The sequence below is a fragment of the Podarcis muralis genome, chromosome 9 (genome assembly GCF_964188315.1).
Source record: "Podarcis muralis chromosome 9, rPodMur119.hap1.1, whole genome shotgun sequence".
Taxonomy (NCBI): Eukaryota; Metazoa; Chordata; class Lepidosauria; order Squamata; family Lacertidae; genus Podarcis; species Podarcis muralis.
The window spans coordinates 7,779,049-7,799,226 of NC_135663.1; the positions used below are offsets into that span (position 1 = coordinate 7,779,049).

At 45.3% G+C, this 20,178-nt stretch overlaps 1 protein-coding gene across 4 annotated transcripts in view; it reads left to right on the forward strand.

Moving 5' to 3' along the window:
* Nucleotides 1–20,178, forward strand: part of CTNNA2 (catenin alpha 2) — a 547,409-nt gene that overhangs the window by 498,442 nt on the left and 28,789 nt on the right. For all 4 annotated transcript variants that reach the window (XM_028744068.2, XM_028744067.2, XM_028744069.2 and 1 more), the window contains 3 exons: nucleotides 1,409–1,590; nucleotides 9,096–9,201; nucleotides 15,461–15,595. In XM_028744068.2, coding sequence (XP_028599901.1) covers nucleotides 1,409–1,590; nucleotides 9,096–9,201; nucleotides 15,461–15,595 — 423 coding nt within the window. The remainder of the gene's footprint in view (nucleotides 1–1,408; nucleotides 1,591–9,095; nucleotides 9,202–15,460; nucleotides 15,596–20,178) is intronic.

Genomic DNA, 20,178 nt, shown 5'->3' on the forward strand with positions numbered 1-20,178 from the left:
GCCCCACCACCGCTCCCCTGGTTCTGAGCCTTCCTCCTCCGGGGCTTCCCTTGGGGCTTCTCTAGAGGGTTGGAGAACAAGTCAAAGTGTTTGTGCTGACTCTTAAAGCCCTAAACGGCCTCGGTCCTGTATACCTGAAGGAGCGTCTCCACCCCCATTGTTCTGCCCAGACACTTAGGTCCAGCGCCGAGGGCCTTCTGGCGGATCCCTCACTGCGAGAAGCCAAGTTACAGGCAGAGGGCCTTCTCGGTAGTGGCACCCACCCTGTGGAACGCCCTCCCACCAGATGTCAAAGAGAAGAACAACTACCAGACTTTCAGAAGACATCTGAAAGCAGCCCTGTTTAGGGAAGCTTTTAATGTTTAACAGACCACTGTATGTTAATACTTTGTTGGAAGCCGCCCAGTGTGGCTGGGGAAACCCAGCCAGATGGGCGGGGTATAAATTATTATTATTATTATTATTATTATTATTATTATTATTATTATTATTATTATTATTCCCACCACTCCTCTTCATCCAGCCAGTCCCTGACAATGGCTGGCAAGCAGAAAATGAAATAGCTTCCTCCTGCCCTTGAATCTTCTGTTCCCTCCACAGCTGCTTTCCATCACTGAAGGAAACTCTCAGTTGGAAACGGATATGCAACTGACCACACAGTATATATGCATTGCTTAGGCATACATACGAAGGAGCATCTCATGGGGTGGGGTAGAGCCATGTTGGGGAAATATCAGGGTTCAAGCCCAATGCCCTGAGCTGCCTGGAATGGAATCTAGAATCAGTAAAACTGGGCATTTGTTTAAGCATTGCAAGGTCGGTGCAACATAACCTCAACCAGCAAGTAGTCGAGGGTTGGCACACCAAATATGAAAACAGCAGAAAGATTTATATACTTAAAAGAAGCTGGGTCACTGCTGCTTACAGAGAAGGGAGGAGGCCGTGGGGAGGTTGGTAAGAGCACTGGATTGGCTCTGCCACTGAATTAGTGCCACCGTATCGTCCCCTTCCCTAAGCAGTGGTGATCCAGGAAGTTAGCACAGTGACCTCACCTGACAAGCCACTTCTGCACAGACACATGTTAACAAACTGTCTGTTTATCTCAGTATGAAACAACATCTGGCAATTTTGGGGCCAACCATATTTACTACTCTGCTGAGGTTTCTGGAGCCAATGTTTTAAGCCCAGAAGGTGAAACGCACAACCTGTAGGGTGTCTGAAACCATTGATTTACTCCTGGAAATAATACGAATTGCTGAAGCAGACTATCCCAGCCAGTCCTATGGAATTTAGAAAATCGAGCTCTTATGAACTGGTTCCTCCAGTTATGTGCAAGTGAAGCATTTGTTCTTACGACGACTTCAGCTGTTCTTCTTCTTTTAATTGTTCTGTTTTGGTTTCAATCCAGGCTATCATGGCCCAGCTTCCCCAGGAGGAGAAGGCTAAAATAGCAGAGCAAGTAGAGATATTCCACCAAGAAAAGAGCAAACTGGATGCCGAAGTGGCCAAGTGGGATGACAGCGGCAACGATATCATTGTGCTGGCCAAGCAGATGTGCATGATCATGATGGAGATGACAGACTTCACTAGGTATGTATGATGACTCAAAGATGATGTCCTCCTTGTCTGCAGAAGGCATCAGGTTCAATCCCCGACAGCTGGGAAAGTCTCCTGGCCTGAAAGCCTGAAGAGCTGCTGTTGGTCAGTGTAGACAACAATGGATTAGATGGACCAATGACCTGACTCTGTATAAGGCAGCTTCCTATGTGGGTAATTGACGAGGAGTTTAGGGGAGCAGGATTGGTTCACCTGCACCTCATTTCTAGCCAAGCTGGTGCTGCAGGAGGCACTGCAACAAAGGCTTAAAATGGAGAACGTGTGGTGGGATGGGCACTCAATTTTGGCACTGAAAAAACCCAAGTCCTCCACTGATTTCAAATGAGGGATTTCCCTCACTGGAATACAGTGACAGATAGGTAGCCGTATTGGTCTGCCATAGTCAAAACAAAGAAAATTCCTTCCAGTAGCACCTTAAAGACCAACTAAGTTAGTTCTCATGGAACTTTGGAGTGTCAGGCATAGCCCTACTGGCTTTAGCCCAAACGTAGCAGAGTTTTCCTGCACAGCGAAGAAGCTAGTTGCGGCAGTAATGACAAGTCAGCTAGACTCAGAATAACTATTTACAGGATTTATTAAAAAGGAGAAAATAAAACAGCAGAGTTTCTGCATACAAGTAAAAGTAAAATAAACCCTCTCTTTCTCTCTCTCAAAACCATACACAGCACTTCTACTCCTAACAACACCTCAACCCAAACTGTGCTAGCAGTCCCTTGATAACATAGTTGAGTGCTGGTCGTTAACCAATCAGAGTAAGCAGTTTCTAGGTCAAGCAGACCTGGGCTTTCTGCCAAGAGTAAATTGACACCAGCTTGAGTTAATTGTGAGAAGCCAGAATCTGCAAGTTTCCCACGAGAACCAATTAACAGAAACTGAAACTGAAACTGAACACCCCCTCACAGATTCTGCTGAACAATTAACACCAAATACACCTATGTAGAAGATCATTTTTCCAGCAAACCTAAACCCTTGCACATTCGCTTGTTCTTTATCTTTGCCAATGGTTTAGTTAACACATCTGCTACATTTTCTTCACTTGATACATAAGTACAGGTGATTATATTGTCTTGTACACAGCAACGTACATTTTGGTATTTTACAGAGATATGTTTGGAACGTGATTTGAAACCCTCTGTTTTACTTAAGGTTATACAAGCTTGATTATCAATGTAAACTTGTACTGGTTCTCCACAATTTACATTTAAATCTGTTAACAAATGCTTGAAATAAATCACCTCGTTGCACAATTCACTCAATGCGGCGTACTCTGATTCCGTTGATGACACACTTACAACGTCTTGCTTGCGAGACCGCCAGCTGATTAAAGCTCCACCGACCATTATGACTAGTCCTGTGACAGATTTTCTATCCGGCAAATTTCCCCAGTCACTATCACAGTAGCAACTCAACATTTCATCCTCTGAAGAATTTAATTGTAACATATAGCCAATTGTCTGTTTGAGATACCTCAGAACTTGTTTTACCCCTTTCCAGGCATTTAGTGTGGGTTTTGAGACCAATCTACTTCATATGCCTACTGCATAGCTAATATCAGGTCTGGACCACTGTGCTAGATACAATAAACTTCCAATTACAGAATGATATACATCAGGATGTTCAAATTCAGGACTCTCATCTATATGAAGTGTTTTTATGAAACCTGGATCCATAGGCACCACTGCCCCTTTGCAATCCTGCATCCTGTATGTAGTCAGTAGTTGTTTAACTTTGTTCTGCTGACTAATTAGACAGCTGCCATCTTGGGCCCAGCACACTTCCAACCCTAGATATGTCCTAACCGGGCCTAAGTCTCGTCATAATCTTTTCCAGGCCTCTGAGAGTATCCTTGAGCCACTAAACGAGCTTTGTATTTGTACTCTCCTGTCACCAGAGGTTTAAGTTTGTACACCCACCTGCAGCCTACAATCTTTGCCCCCTCAGGCGCTGCTACTGGTGTAAAAACCTTGTGCTCATTCAGAGAGGACATCTCTTCCTCCATTGCCTGTTTCCAGAGCTCTGCCTCCTCTTTTGGTAACTTTAACACATCCTGAAAACTCTTGGGTTCTGCAATTACACTAAACACATTTGCAGTATCTGGGGAAAAACGCACCGGAGGCACTCCTTTGTTTTGTCTTTTAGATCTTCTGGGAGAAAATTTTTCTTCTGACCCACTTTCCTCCTCAGAACTACGACCTCTCTTTTGTTGCTTAGCAACTGGTCTTTGGCTAACTCCACTTTCTTGAGAGCTCTTATCTGAACTTCCCTCCCCCTCAGACTCTGATTCTCTGTGTCTACCTTCAGAGTCATGAAGCTCCTGGGAAGGTTCAAACCAAACCTCAGTATTGGCATGTAGTCTCTCCCAGCCACTATGTTCACAAAAACTGGCATTCCTGGAGATCACAATGCCATTTGTCCCTTCAGCAAAGCGGAAACCTTTTCCCAGCTCCTGGTAACCCACAAACACTAACTGTTTGGTCTTAGGATCTCCCTTCTTTCTCATTTGTTTTGGAATTAATACCCAGGCTTTTGATCCAAACACATGCAAATGGTCAATTTTGGGTTTTTTCTGAAACAATTTAAAGTACGGGGTTGTACCTATAGTTTGATGAAAGAGCCTATTTTGGAGATAACACGCGGTGAGCATGCTCTCCCCCCAATAAGACATGGGCAAATCAGCATCATCAAGCATGGCAAACATCATATCTTGTAAAGATCTGTTTTTTCGCTCTGCAACGCCATTCTCCTCTGGGGGAAAAACGTTCGTTTTTCTATGCCCAATGCCACGCTTTTGTAACCAATCTTTAAAAGCATTTGACATAAATTCGCCACCTCTGTCCGTCTGAATCCTTTTGAGTTTAATGGACAGAAATCTTTCCACAGATGCCACCCAGCCTTTAAACTTAGTGAACACGTCACCCTTATTCTTCATGGGAAAAACCCAGGAGTAACGTGTGGCGTCATCCACAATTGTTAGTGAAAAGCGCGATCCACCCCTGCTTACAGCAAATGGACCAATTACATCCATGTGAACCAGCTGTAGCGGTGCCTCACTAACTCTGTCACTTCTGGGGTAAGAGACTCTGTGGGTTTTAACCTTTTTACACACATTACAATCAAGGTACTTGTTACAACTCTTTAAATTACCCCCATCAGCCAATTCAGACATTTTTAGTACACTTTTCCAGCAAGCATGCCCCATTTTCCTATGCAATAAGTGCACACAGTTGTCATGTATAGCTTTGTTATTCACTGCAGGCTGAGATTTACTGACTACTGCTGCAACTTGAGATCCTGCTTTAAGCCAAAACAAGCCTCCCTCTGACTTAGCAGTGCCTAAAATCTCACCAGCCTTCTTAATAATGCAACTGTCTCCTTCAAAATACACTTTAAACCCAGCTTTTAGCAAACAATCTACAGACATCAGATTGCTCCTTAATGAAGGCACACAAAGTACATTTTGCAGGCATTCACGAAGACAAGGAACAAAAACTGCACCCCCCGAAATCACTTCGGAAGTACTTCCGTCTGCTAGATCCACCTGGCTGCGCTGTGCTGAGTTCTTGGAAACAAACAATTCATCTGAATTCACGATGTGGCGAGATGCTCCTGAATCGACCACCCAGACCGCTTGTTTCTCATCAGCAATCTTGACCTCGCCGGTCACCAGCTGAGCCGACTGTTTTTGTTTGAAGAATTTCTTTTTACGCTGCTGCTGCTGCTGATCTCGTCTCTGCTCCTGCACCGGCAACTGAGACTTGACCAACTCCGGACATTGTCGTTTTAGATGCGCTGAAGACCCACATCGGAAACAACGCCTAACAGCAAACGCTGACTCCTCACCGGTACGCTGCTTTTGCTTCACCTCTGGCACGGCATGAGAACTCCTTCCAAACCGCCCACCTGTAGAAGCCTCTGCAGCCAACGACCTTTCTTGCCTCTTCTGCCATTCTTCAATCAAACGCCCAGTAACATAGCTGACTGATAAATCATGCTCCTGCATGCCTTCTAGAGACAAAACTAAATTATCCCAGCTTTCCGGGAGAGAACTCAAAATAATAGCCACCTTCTCCTGCTGGTCTAACGCACAGTCTCTTTCCTGTAGCGCAGTAAACTTTAACTGTAAACTGTGTAGGTGTTCCTGCATTGTAACCCCAGGCTGTAACATTGCCTTGTACAATGCCTTGCGAATGAACAGCTTGGAAACCGCTGTCTCACGCACATGGAGTTCTTTAAGTGCTTGCCACACACCTCTAGCTGTCTTGATTCCCCTCACATACGGCAACTGGGAATCTTCCAGCCCCAAGACAATTGTGGCCCTTGCTCTTTGGTCTTTATCGAGGTCTTCATCATCAGGCTTCGCAGGAAACTTACTCACCACTTGCCAGAGACGATCCCTCTGCAGCACTGCCTGCATGCGTTCCGACCACAGCAAGTAATTGGAGTCATTCAGACGCTCAAAAGCCATCTGAACTGGTTGTGAGGCCATCTTGAGAGCGATGTCCCTGGAACCTGGAACCAGCTACTCACGACCACCGAGAGAGAAAACAGGAACCACAGCACCCAGCACTCACACGCTGCAGCTGTTGTCCTTGTGTCCACTGCGTCACCAGCTCACCACGGTCAGGAACCAGCCAGGAACAACAACCTCTGGAACTACTGGAACCAACGCCGTTGATGCTGACACCACCGCAACTCAGGCTGGCAGCACAATGCCCATAACCTCATGGAACTTTGGAGTGTCAGGCATAGCCCTACTGGCTTTAGCCCAAACGTAGCAGAGTTTTCCTGCACAGCGAAGAAGCTAGTTGCGGCAGTAATGACAAGTCAGCTAGACTCAGAATAACTATTTACAGGATTTATTAAAAAGGAGAAAATAAAACAGCAGAGTTTCTGCATACAAGTAAAAGTAAAATAAACCCTCTCTTTCTCTCTCTCAAAACCATACACAGCACTTCTACTCCTAACAACACCTCAACCCAAACTGTGCTAGCAGTCCCTTGATAACATAGTTGAGTGCTGGTCGTTAACCAATCAGAGTAAGCAGTTTCTAGGTCAAGCAGACCTGGGCTTTCTGCCAAGAGTAAATTGACACCAGCTTGAGTTAATTGTGAGAAGCCAGAATCTGCAAGTTTCCCACGAGAACCAATTAACAGAAACTGAAACTGAAACTGAACAAGTTCTTGGTATGAGCTTTCGTGTGAATGCACGAAAGCTCATACCAAGAACTAACTTAGTTGGTCTTTAAGGTGCTACTGGAAGGAATTTTCTTTGTTTTGGAATACAGTGGTACCTTGGTTTAAGAACAGTCCTGTTTAAGAACGATTTGGTTTACAAACTCCGCAAAACTGGAAATAATGTCCCGGTTTGAGAACTTTACCTCAGTCTAAGAATGGAATCCAAACGGTGGAAGGGCACTGGCGACGGGAGGCCTCATTAGGGAAAGCGCGCCTCGGTTTAAGAATGGTTTTGGTTTAAGAACGGACTTCCAGAACGGATTAAGTTCATAAACTGAGGTACCACTGTACTTCTTTGAAACCAAAAAACCCTTAAAACCCCATCCACACAGAAAACACCACTGTGAAAACAGGAAGCTGAATTAGATAGGCTTTTCTTCTGATTCAGCAGGGCCTTTCTTGTCATGGAGAAACAATATATCCTTGCCTTCTCCCTTTAAAACTAGTTGTTCATTGTTCAGGGAATATTATTTGCATGGGTGAGTGTTCAGTCATGTGGGGCCTCAGCTTTTGCTTGAAGTAGTACAGCCCATACAGAGATTTGTCACCTTAGAGAGTCTACCACCCAGACCACCTTGTGATGCCTTGAATGCTTCAAATAGAAAATGCCCAGGCAAAGGCAGCACAGAGGAGATTGTCTTCTACTGAATCAGACAATTTGGTCCGTCTAGTTCAGCGTTGTCAACTGCGATGGGCAGCAGCTCTCCGAGGTTTCATGCAGGGGGACATTCCCAGCCCTAGATGGAAGATCGAACCTGGAGCCTCCTGTATTCAGGAGCGTAGAAAGGGGAGTGCGGTCCGCCCCGGGTGCCATCCCTGAGGGGGTGACAAAATGGCACACTGTGGGGGGTGACACTTATCGCGGGGCCTGGCCTGCAGCACGCCTGAGCCACACATCTCTCCTGGGAGTGACGCGATGGCTCAGGGCCCTGCGCTGCCCCAAATGGCAGTGTGGTGCTTGCATCCACCAGGCGGACTCCATGGGCAGCTTGCCGCAGTGCCCTCAGGCAGTGCCCGCTGGGTGGATCGCCACAGCACCCCCGTGCATGGATTGCCCCACCCACATGTGTGGCTCGCCTCGTCCCCATTCCTCCATGTGCCAGAGCAGCTAGCCAGGAGTCAGCAAACTTTTTCGGCAGGGGGCCGGTCCACTGTCCCTCAGACCTTGTGGGGGGGCATACTATATGGGGGGGGGGGATGAACGAATTCCTATGCCCCATAAATAACCCAGAGATGCATTTTAAATAAAAGGACACATTCTACTCATGTAAAAACACGCTGATTCCCGGACTGTCCGTGGGCCGGATTGAGAAGGCGATTGGGCCAGATCCGGCCCCCAGGCCTTAGTTTGCCTACCCATGAGCTAGTGCTCCCCTGCCTGTATTCAAAGCAGATAGTCCACTACTGAGCTAGGCCACCCTTCCCCCAAATGCGTGGAGCTGCATGGGGCAAGGCACAGCTTGTGCATGAAAGGAGAGCTTTTCTGTCTTTCTGGCGTGTGTCTTAAGGAGGCTGATTTTTCCTACCAATGTCCTGACACTTCAGGAACACCTGGATTTTTGCACTCATTACTGTGATGAAGAATTCAACGAGCCCCAAGGCGGTGGGGTTATTCTCTGACCTCTAGTTGCTACGAAGCAGTTCCAGTTGTTGTGAAGTAGAAGGAAGAACTGCAAAAAAAAAAAAAAAGTGACTCTAGAAACAAAGCTGCTTTTTCCCCACTGCTTAATCTTAAATATATGCATTAGTGGGTCATTCATGCTTGCTGCAAATGTTGCTTCCCACCCCACGGAAACCCACATGCCCCATTTCTGCATTTTGAGTTTGCATTAAGCATAGCTCGGGGAATAACAGGGGTTCTATTTTTCCCCCTCTCTCATGAAAAAGCTTTGCATTCCACCAGGGACCCTGTCTTAATGAGCACTTAAAAATGCACATGCTATTAAACATAGTTCATGAGCTTAGAGGCGAAATCAAAGAAAAGTGCTGCCAAAGCATTTTGGAGCATATGAGGGAATCCAGAAGGCTTTTCCTCTATTTTTTTCCTGCTTCTTTTCCTAATCAAGCTATGCTATAATAAGTAGTTGAAAGGTGATGTCGTACTAAATTGGGAAGACGTTCATACTACAGCTCTCTTTCCCCCCCTTTTTTGAAGGTTTTTTAAAAACCTCTTATCCAGGATATTAACTCTATTTATTTCCATAATTTAATTAGATGGCACTGTAATTACCTTGTATTTTCCAGGGGTAAGGGACCATTAAAGAATACATCTGATGTCATTAATGCTGCCAAGAAGATTGCAGAAGCTGGCTCAAGAATGGACAAATTGGCCCGTGCTGTGGCTGATCAGGTAATTTCAATGGGAACAAATCCTCTTACAAATAAGTTTTTGAAAATATATGAGGAGAGCTCTCATGCTCAGGTGCTGCAGGCATCTGGTTGGCAACTGTGAGAACAGGATGCTGGACTAAATGGACCACTGGCCTGATCCAGCCAGGCTCCTTATTAGACTGTTACCATGGTGCCCATGCTAGTGTGCCCCTGGTGTCAGCACGACCAAAGGATTGTATTGGGGTATCATAGAATCAAAGAATCGTAGAATTGTAGAGTTGGAAGGGACCCTGAGAATCATCTAGTCCAATGTAGGAATATGCAGCTGTCCCATATGGGGTTCGAACCTGCAACCTTGGCATTATCAGCACCTCGCTCTAACCAACTGAGCTATCCAGGCTCTCTGTGATTTTCTCTTCTCCGACCTTCTGCCTTACCTGTTGGGCAGGCAGGACAGGAATCACTGTGAAAACTGGATTGTAATAATGATAATAATGAAACTAAGCAGCTGCTTGAGGATTTCCCAAAGTCATCTGGTTGGTCACTGTGAGAACAGAATGCTGGACTAGATGGACAACTGGCCTGATCCAGCCAAGCTCTTGTTTAACGTTCTTATGATCAGCAGAGCCAAACCCCACCAAACATTTTGCCTTGCCTTCATTGTCTGCATCTGGAGTTGTGATAAATGTGTTAAGCTTCACACAGAGCTACTTCCTCCTGCTTATACCTTCCAGATGCTGTAGTCCAACACCCATCATCCCTGGCCATTGGTGCTGTTGGCTAAGACTCGTGAGAGTTGCAGTCCAGAAACAGCTGGCAGGCTACAGGTTCCCCATCCCCAAAATGCCTGTTAACTGGCATTCTTCAACCCTGCTGCCCTCCAGATGTTCTTGGTCCTTGCAATCCCCATTCTCCTGGAAACTGGCCATGCGAACAGGAATATCTGGAGGGCATCACATTGGAAAAGGCTGATGTATATAATGGGCTGCTTTATTCAGGGCTCCTGCCGTCAGCTCTTTCCATGTCTCCTTCTCCCATTCCCGTAGCCATGGCAATGTTTTATATTTATTTTTAACCATGTTTTGAGAGACAGGGGTTTCTTTTAATAATAAAAATATATAGCCTGGTTGTCTGGAAGAAGCTACTTCAATTTACATCTGACCACTTAAGCACACTTTCATAAAGAGCCTTCACCTGGGGAAAACAACTGTGCCAACAAGAGCCTCAGAAGAAGAGTCCCTCATGTACTCAGAAGGAAAGTGCTCTGTGTGTTTCAAGGACAGCTTTTTATGGGGTGGTCAAAGTCCATAGAATACTATTCAACAGTGAACAACAGAGCGTTATGTAATTACAATTTGTTGTGTTGTGCAATGCACTGTGTTCTATATACACATTATGTGTATAGATCTTGGCCTTGATGAAGAGCGGCTCTTGTAATTGGTTGGGGCAAATAAATATTTTGCAGTTATTCTTTCTCATATGGGGACAACCCTTCTTTGTTTTCTCTGAGCCAATCACCGATCTCCTCTGCTCGCACAGAAAGGCATTTTGTTTGCTTACTTCCAGAATGACTTAAAACAGCCTTTCTCAACCTGTGGGTCCCCAGATGTTGTTGAACTACAACTCCCATCAGCCCTAGCTAGCAAGGCCAGAGCTCAGGGATGATGGGAGTTGTAGTCCAACAACATCTGGGGACCCACAGGTTGAGAACCACTGAGATAAAATAATGTGAGACAAGCCAGTCTCTTTGCTAGGTAATGCCAGTTTCCCCCACTCCTGCTGCAAGAGAGTGTCATCCATTTCTGAAAATGCAAAGCCATTAAGTGCTGAACTCAAACCATTCCCAAAGTTTGAACCTGGCTGCTGCTGCAGATGATGGTGGTGATGATTAACCAAGAATGGGGAAGTATTAAAAAGACAGGTTAGCCACTTAAAAACAACTCTGGGTTTTTTTTAAATACCCAATTATATATAACGTGAATTTTCCACCACCAAAACTTTGGAGCCCCTTAATGAGCAAACTGTATTGTAGAAGTTGGTGTACTTTAAAAATTTGTGTGTGATGGCTGATATGCCAAAACATGGGATTTACCAGAATTTCTGACATCCAAGTAATAGATTTTGAACAGGCACATTTATTGTGTTCTAAACAACCCTTCACCAAAATGTCCCAGGGTCACAGCATATAAAAAGGCAATTATAATGCTAAAAAATATCCCCACCCATTACCCCAAAGTCAGAATACAAGGAGGGCACCAAAATCACTTCCTTGATTTTCAAAGAACAGGGTAAAGAGATACGTCTTTAGCAACTAATGGAAGCGGTCAAGAAATGGTGCCAGATGCAGCTCTGTGGGGAGTGAGTTCCACATCCCTGGGGCCATCACTGAGAAGGTCCCCTCAGAAGCTGCAGCCACCATACTTTCAAGATTGATGGAACCATCAGGAGGGCCTGGCAAGATATTTGGGGCCCAAATCTGGGCTCACCCTAATGCCAGCACTCTGCACTACTATTGGGAAGTAAGTGAGCTGGGAGAGCTTGCAACAGCAGTGGAGGTCTCATCATCAATGCCAGGATGCTCCTATAGGGCATCTATCACCATCCAGAGCTTCTTGCTACAATCAGACCAGTCCTCCAAGATGATGCCTCTGCCTCCTGATCTGCAATTACAATTGTAAGTTTTAGGATATAGGGAATCTCCAGGCAAGACTTGCAGAGAGTTCTCCTTGGTGCCCCAACATAAAGTAAAAACTTGATAGCTGGGGCTTGCATGGTTCCACTCATCAGCTGATCAGCACTTTTGCAGAGTGCTATGCAAAAATGGGTCGTCTGATGTCACTGTGATGTCAGGTGATAGACAGGTGGGCAGTCCCTCCCACCCACCCAGGCGGCTTGGTCTGCAGGGGCTGAGGGAGATAAGAATTTAGCCTGCTAGATGAACCCATTTCCCTTCCCCAAGAGTTCTCTGAGAAAGCTCAGAGAAACTGACCTAATTCTATAGAATCATGGAATTATAGAGTTGGAAGGGACCAAAAGGATCATCTAGTCCAACCCCCTACAATGCAGGAATAACAGGTAAAGAATCCGTGACAGATAGCCATCTAGACCTCTGAACTCTCCCATTCCTAATTGTGAGTGATTTACAAAGAAATTAGAGCAGCTATTGGGCAGGAACAGGGGCAGCAGAAAAGACTATTGGAAGCATAACTCCTATTTAAAACCACCCAGGGTTGCTTGTCCTTCTTTAGAGTCTGAGATATGTAGACGTTTTATGGAAGTTTTGAGACCTCTGTGCAATGTAAACTTTTTATGGACTGTTGCATTTTTAATTACTGTTCTAAAGAGGGAGAGAGATCGAGATATCGTAAGTTTTAATTTGCCGCAATGTGCTTCTGTTGAAAGCCTTTCTCAGCTCTCCAGAGAGTTTGTTTTAAAGTTTCTTTCAGATACAAGGGCCTCCAGAGTGGAATAAATATGAGTGTGTTAAATTGTTACTAAGTGGGAAAAGGCTCTCTTTGGGATTCACACTTGAAAGTTATGTTAAGTGTGTGTGTGAAAAAGAGAGAGGGTTGCGTCCAGCTAAAGCACGGCGCACACACACAATGAGAGAAATGTTTCATGGGGTTCTCATATACGGAATTCATAAGAGATTAGGCTTCATTACCCCAGAGAATTTTCACAGCATTGTTTTTTATTTATTCATTTGGGAGATGGAAAAATAAAAGAGTGCCGCTGCTGTTAGGTTGCTCCTCTATATTCTCTTTTTCTGCCAAGTCTTTATCTTGATGGGAGATCTGCTTCTTCCTCCGCTTTGCCAAGTTCCAGATTGCAGTTCAGCTCCCCAGGACTTTCCTGATGCTTCAGTGCTGCACATCTATGGGAAAAGCTCAGTGGCAGCGCATCTGCTTTGCATGCAGCAAACCTCAGGTTCAATCCCTGGCAGCTCCAAGTGAAACCCCCCTGGCCAAAGGCCTGAAGAGCTGTGGCCTTTCACGCCACAGTTGACAGAACCAGTGGTGGATGGCAGGACCAAATCCTCTCCTGAGCAAGGATTAGGAAACCTGAGGCCCAGAGGCCAAATGCATCCCCAAGTCTCTCTATCCGGCCCTCGGGTCTCTCCTCGGGCCACACCCTCTCCCAGACTACATCTGTAGCCAAATCAGACATCTCAAGGAATGGGCGCAGCTGGTGCATGAGTTTGGTGGGGATGTGGGAGAGGGCCTTCTCGGTAGCTGCTCCCAGACTCTGGAACTCCCTCCTTAGGCTAGCTCCCTCCTTGTTGTCCTTTTGCTGGCAGGTGAAGACCTTCTTATTCCAACAACCTTTGGAGAACTGGCTGCTTTTGATGAAAGGGCTGGTGTAATTATCTGTATGTTTCTAATAGATCTTTTATATTTATATATAGGTTTAATTCTACAGTGGTACCCCTGGATGCAAACGGGATCCGTTCCGGAGCCCCGTTCACATCCTGAAGCGAACATAACACATGACTGCGCGTCTGCACGTGCACGGGTCGCGTTTCGCCACTTCTGTGCATGCACGTGACATCATTTTGAGCGTCTGCGCATGCGCGAGCGGCGAAACCCAGAAGTAACACATTCTGTTACTTCTGGGTCACCACAGAGCGCAACCTGAAAACGCTCAACCTGAAGCATATTCATCCCGAGGTATGACTGTATTACTTTAAAAAAAAATTAAAATCAGCAGTGGAGCATATGCCTGCACTGCCCAGGGCAGGAGCGCTCCCAAGGGGGGCATGGCGCAGAGAGTGCCCTCCCAGGCGCGGGATAGCCGCTTGGGTGCCCGGAGCGGTATGCACGCTTTGTAGCCAAGGATGGAGCGAGCTGCTCACGGGGGCTGAGCGAGCCGCCCGCCCGTGACTCCATAGCCTCCCCCAAGCTGTCAAAATGAAGGAGGAAAGTGGGGAATGCCAGCAGCAAAGCAGCACAGGTTCCCCCCCTTACCCCAGCGGCTCGGGGTAGGCTTGGGAGTCACAGGCGCGTGGCACGCCAAATGTCACCCCGCCCCTGTGAGGGCACCCAGGGCGGTCTGCCCCCACCGCCCCCCTTCCTATGTCCCTGTTTTTAATGACCCCATATTTTTAGCTGTTCCTATTTTACCTGTAAGGTGCCTTGAGTCCCTGCCAAGGGAGAAGGTGGGGAATAAGTAAATATAACAAGAACTCCTTTCTCCACATGGGCGCTAATATCCTGTTGTCCCTCTTGTCTCTCTACTTTAACCACAGATATGCCAGTCCAATTTGAATTTTGGGTGTTTAATCAGTATTTCAGTTCTTGTAATCATCTGCATATTACTCTCCTGTAATAAATTGTTTGTTTTGTTTTGTTTTGTTTGTTCTAAGTCTGTGTAATGGTTAATTCCCACTTGGATAAGTGTCATTTGTCCTGTGGTGCACTAAGGCTGTCAGCTCAGGTCCCAAACTTACCTTCTTCATGGACAGGTTCTTAGGTTGCTCTTGCAATTCGGAACATAACCCCTCCCCATACCCCACCATTGGAAGTGAGACATAGAAAGGTATCATTTCACTAATTTATAGAAAATTTGTTGGGACCCAGATAAGTGCATGTTGTTCTTACTGTTGCAGCTGCCGCATCTTCTATTGCTATGAAACAGTCGCCGGCCTGCATCTCCCTTCTGGAACTATCACATAAATTGTCTCAAGTTTTTGAACCAATTTTAAAACCTTCCCAGCACTGGCTTGGTTTGACCAACTTTAATTGTGCCCAGTCCGGTTTTGATTTGTACGATATGTCACAAACAGGGCCACAGGTGGCATTCCGCCGTTGGAGCAAAATGACCCGTTGCCAGTTGTGATGTGACAAAATGGCTTCGCTTCTGTCCTTATGAAAGGTTTGCAGGCCCAAAAGCACCTCTTTTCAACGTGGTCCTTAAGGCACCATTTTAAAAAAATGTGCATTATGCATCAGTAAAACCTCATGTTCAGTGCAAATGGAGCCATGTCCTCAGGAAATGGCTACAGAAATTACTCTACTTTACAGCTCATCAGTTAACTGACAAACAGCTCTGGTTGTGTTTCCTTCCCTCCCCTCTGCTGCTTGTGGGTCCCTTTGTACTTTAAATCACTGTCTTGAGCTATGCGAGAGAACCATCCCTTGTTAAATATGTAGCCAAAGGGTTAAGCAGAACAAATGCTTCTAATATGGTGTTAGCAAACCTGCCCGTTCTTCCCTGTATATTAGGCATATAAACCAAAGCCAATCAAATACATGCTGTTTATCTCTTTTCTTTATCTACAGTGTCCTGATTCAGCCTGTAAGCAAGATCTCTTAGCGTACCTGCAACGCATCGCCCTGTACTGTCACCAGCTTAATATCTGTAGCAAGGTGAAGGCGGAAGTTCAGAACCTGGGAGGAGAACTGATCGTCTCAGGGGTAAGCTGGTTTCTGAATCTTGCCACTGGCATGACCTGCTTGCAAGTGAATTTCCAACCCTTCCCCCGCCACCTCCCTAGTTTGGGGGTGGGGCATGCTTTGAAGAAGCAAAAGACGTCAGCTGATCATATGCAAGTTTCTTGCTATTCTTTTTATTTTAAAAAACGTTATCACCCTTTTATTCAGTTATTTGATTTATTTGGAGCATTTGTACCCTGCTCTTCAGCCAAAAAGGCTCCCGGAGCAGCTTGCATGAAATCAAAGCTAGACGCTCCCTGCCCGCAGGCTTACATTCTAATAAATGAATGAAAAGACACAAGGAAAAAGGAAGGAAGAGGAAAATAAAACTCAGGCGCCAATTTCTAGACAGTTGATCCTATATTGACCAGCTGGCATAGTTCAGAGGCAGGAAGTGCGTGATGGAGATGGCCCTTCAGCTCAGAATATGCAATGAACCCTGCATCCCATCACGGCCTCATGAAATTTCTGCCCCCAGATGACAGCCAAGGGAAGGGTGGTGTTGGTGGAACTGGCCTGTTGCAGCAAAGCTGATGGAGCAAGTTTTGCTTCTCAGCTCTCCCAGTGCTGGAATTAGTTGTCCCCAAATGATAACCATTGTTATTCAAGACTTTATAGCTTTGATCTGCTATCAATAACGCCCCCCTCCTTTTTGTATTTGGCAAAGGCAGGTGGCCCAAGAGAGGAAGAGTCCTGTTCTTGTTATGCACCCTTAGATAATCTGAGATGGGGGGCACAGGTGCCTTTAACCCTATGCATGCCAGTCTGAACTTCAGCAAAGGCCTTGTGAGTCATTTAATGCTCCACAGTTACTCATCACTGACCTGTGCTCAGTGTGCAGGAGTGAGCACATAAGCAATGGGCATGTACACTGTTCTGGAGGCCAAAGGAGCTTGAAGACTGACAGCTGCCAACCCCTGCTCTATGGTGCCTTGCAAAACTGCTTGATCCCCTCCCTTCTACTTCACCTGTTAAAAATTAGCCACCTTTCCAGAAGAAACGTAATTTAGGAAGCCCTTGCCAAGCTATGAATATTATAATTAATTGGATCTTTTTTATATTGGCTCCTTGGAAATCCAATTCCTTTTGTGAGCCATAGTAATTTCCCTCCTCTGTTCTGCTCTGTGTCAAGGGCAAACTTATTGTTAAAGTAGGGAGAGGGTGGGTCATAGGTTTTCACTCACTCAGGCCCCAGTGCATAACTGGGCTGAGCAAATAAAAGCCACCCATACAAAATATGCTTTTAACTTTAAAAACCAGCTTTAGAACATTCACAAAAGATACTCTTTTGGGACGCCTGTGCAGCTTCCTACAAGAGTTTCTTGGCAAGACAAACCCTCTCCCCTCCAAGGAAAGCCACGAACTTTTAATCCTTTGGGTGACCTGAAAAGTGTGCAGAAACCCCTTTTCTTTAAAAAAAAATTAAAACATTAAAATAAAGTTCCCATGTGACCAGAATAACATTTAACTGATTCAACCATATAGGCAGGGCCAGTCATGGTAGGACAAAGCACTAATATGTGCTTGATTCGTATTTTTAATTTATTTGTTAAAGTACTTATATACTGCCAATGCATACGATATCACACAATAGCATGCAGCAGCATATACAATAAAAACAAAGATGCTGAAAATGGCTGGCTGATCAAAAACCCCAACCTTTGCATAGGCCTGTCTACATAAATAGGTCTTCAAGAGATGCCTGGAAAGTCAAAAGTGAGGATGTCTGCCCCATCACTTCTGGAAGAGTGTTCCACAGCATAGGAGCCGTGATACCAAATGCCTGAGGCATCCGTGATGCAGGGAAAAGACTAGCAGCAGCCCTCCAGATGGTCTCAGGGATCGAGCTGAGATATAAGAACTTAGGTGGTCCTTTAGATATTCTGGACCGCAGCTGTTTAGGGCTTTTGTGTATTAATGCCAGCCTTTTCCCATAACAGAAATCCTCTCCCCAGCTTAGTCAACAAAGATGAATCCATTACAGAGCTGTATGAAGACAGGGACTCATTAGCTACTGGGATCACGAGGGGGCAGGGATCACATTTAGCCCCTGCAGCCCCCCTGAAATGTTTGCAATGCTATTGCACAGAGTGCCCAGAACACTCTCACCCAGCTCCCTGCAATATAAAAGCCCTCTGTTCACACGTGTGTGCGCACTCACACGTACGAAACAAGATATATTTCGCTAGTATGCACTACGTGTTGGGTTTGCAAAGGCAGAGTAAGGATTTTATTGTTTTGTTTCTTTATTTTTCTGGGTGCCCCCACCCCTGCCAGAATAATTGTGGCAAAACCTCCTGCAACAGGAGCTACTGGAAATGTCCTGCTTTTCTTCCTCTCCTCCAAATTGGCGCTGTCTCTTGATACACATGCAGCGTGTTGTAATATTTTTTTAAGTCTTGATGTTCTTAACAGCTGTGGGAACACCCCCCTCCCTTCCTCCTTTCTATCTCTCTCATTGCAACAGGCTTAGATCTTCCTCCTTTCTACCCGCTGGCATAACAGGATCTGCTTCCCATCCTCATTAATTATTATCACTTCCACCCGCCTCTTACCAGGCTCCCAACTCAGCACGTGCATCAGCTTGGCTGTTGTGCTTTTTTTCGTTTCTGTCTTCTTCGCTCTCGTTATCTCCGGCGGAAGCTGGCGTTGGGCCGCAGCTCAGATAGTAGCCTTTGCGTTCGTTGTTGTTGGCATACCATCACATGCTGTGAAACCAAAGCAGCCAAACTGATTGACTTCTCCATTCCCAGTTTGGTAGTCTTTAGCATCTGTTGCTTCTGAACTTTCATCACCACTGTCTTTATATATTTTATTTTCTCTTTCTCTCTCTCTTCCATTCAGCCATAATCCTTGGCAATGCTAGCACCATTATCCTTGTGAATAGTTTGCCTTTGGCATTGCCATTTAACAATTTGTGTTGGAAGCCAAACGCCAAACCCAGAGATCACTGGTATTGACTTCACTTGATCTTTCCACTGTGAAATTTGTACAGGAAGATTTGCCTGCTTTTTTGTCCCTTTTTTTTTAGGTGGGAGGTATCATTATGTATCTATCTCCATTTATGTTTGAAAAACATGAGCACGATACCTTTCTGGCAGATGCTTCAAAGTGCTGGGTACTGTATGCTAAAAGACTATCCAGAGATCTGGATTCCAGCTTCACTTCATCTGTAGTCTCCTTGCCTACTTCCTGCTTCCTGCTTCCTGCTTCCATCTTGTTCTTCATTCTCTCTTGGATAGCCAATTGCAAATAAACTGCATTTTATTTGCATAACATGGAAACAAAAAATTGCTCTGGAATCTGCATACAGTACAGTGCTCATGACACCTCCCAAATGATGGTTGAAAAAAGCCATTTTATGTTTTGACATGTGTGACCCAGTCCCTTACGGCCTCGGGTTGGAAAAACAGTTACCTAGAAGAAGATGAATATGCATGTATTGTTGTCAGATGGTGTTCATGCTGAGATATGGGTTGCTTGGTGTTTGCTGTGCCCTTGAGGCCAGAGAACTGTAGAAATACTTAACATGGTTTGTGCAAAGTCAGTTCCTCCCCCCCCCCCCCCCAGCGTTTTCTTTATCCTTTAGGATCTTCATTAAGGATCCAGTACGAGTGAGATGGGAATATGACCTCTCCAGGAATTTTCATTAAGCAGCAAATAATAGAAATGAAACATGACTTAATATTGTTATTGGGAAATCGTTATAATAATAAATGAGAGCTTAAATGGAGTCGTCCCCCGCCCCCCGCAATTGGAGCGCCTTTTCATACATTTGGTTGGGTACAAACAAATGCATGGAAAGGCGCTATTGGAATCATGCCTTGCCTCCAAGCTCCACATATTCAAAGGTAGAAACTGCACATTAGACTAATATGTATAGCTTACTATATATGTACCCATATCCTGGAATGTAAGCATCTTCAATATTATAAAGGCATTCAGGCATATGCACCCAGACTTCATGTAAATGGTTCGCTCGAACATCCCCTTGGTGCTTTCATTTTTATAACAAAATGAACATTTGAGAAAGAGCTGCAGATGAGCGGATGTATTAGGTCTAGAATTGCTAATGATGTCACTCAACGTAGGAAATCTCAGTATATTAATTTTGTTTTTCCTAATTGATTGGATAGCTGAATTTGTGTCTGTTTTCATAGCAATAATGCAATAGTTCTGAAGGGGTGGGGGGAGTAAACTTTTGTTGTTTTTCAATGATGCACACGTACACAGCAGCAGACATCAACTTTAAAAGAGATTTCCCCCTCTGCTTGTTCTAAGAGAGTGCCTGTCAACCACCATTGTTTTGTAAGTTCTGATTAATTGAGCAAACTTGCAACCTTATTTGCGATGGGAGGGGGAATCAACTTTTTGGGTGGTTTGCGATGACAAGCTGTTAATGAAATACTTGTGGGAAACAGTTTGGGGCTGTAAAAGTTGACCTTGCTCCAGCGAGTAGGAAGAGGAGTGGAAGCCTGATTACAAAACGTTGGGGGACAAAGGAAAGGGCCAGGTCACATTGATACCTGGATTGTGAGCTTCCAGAGGCATCTTTGAGACACTTT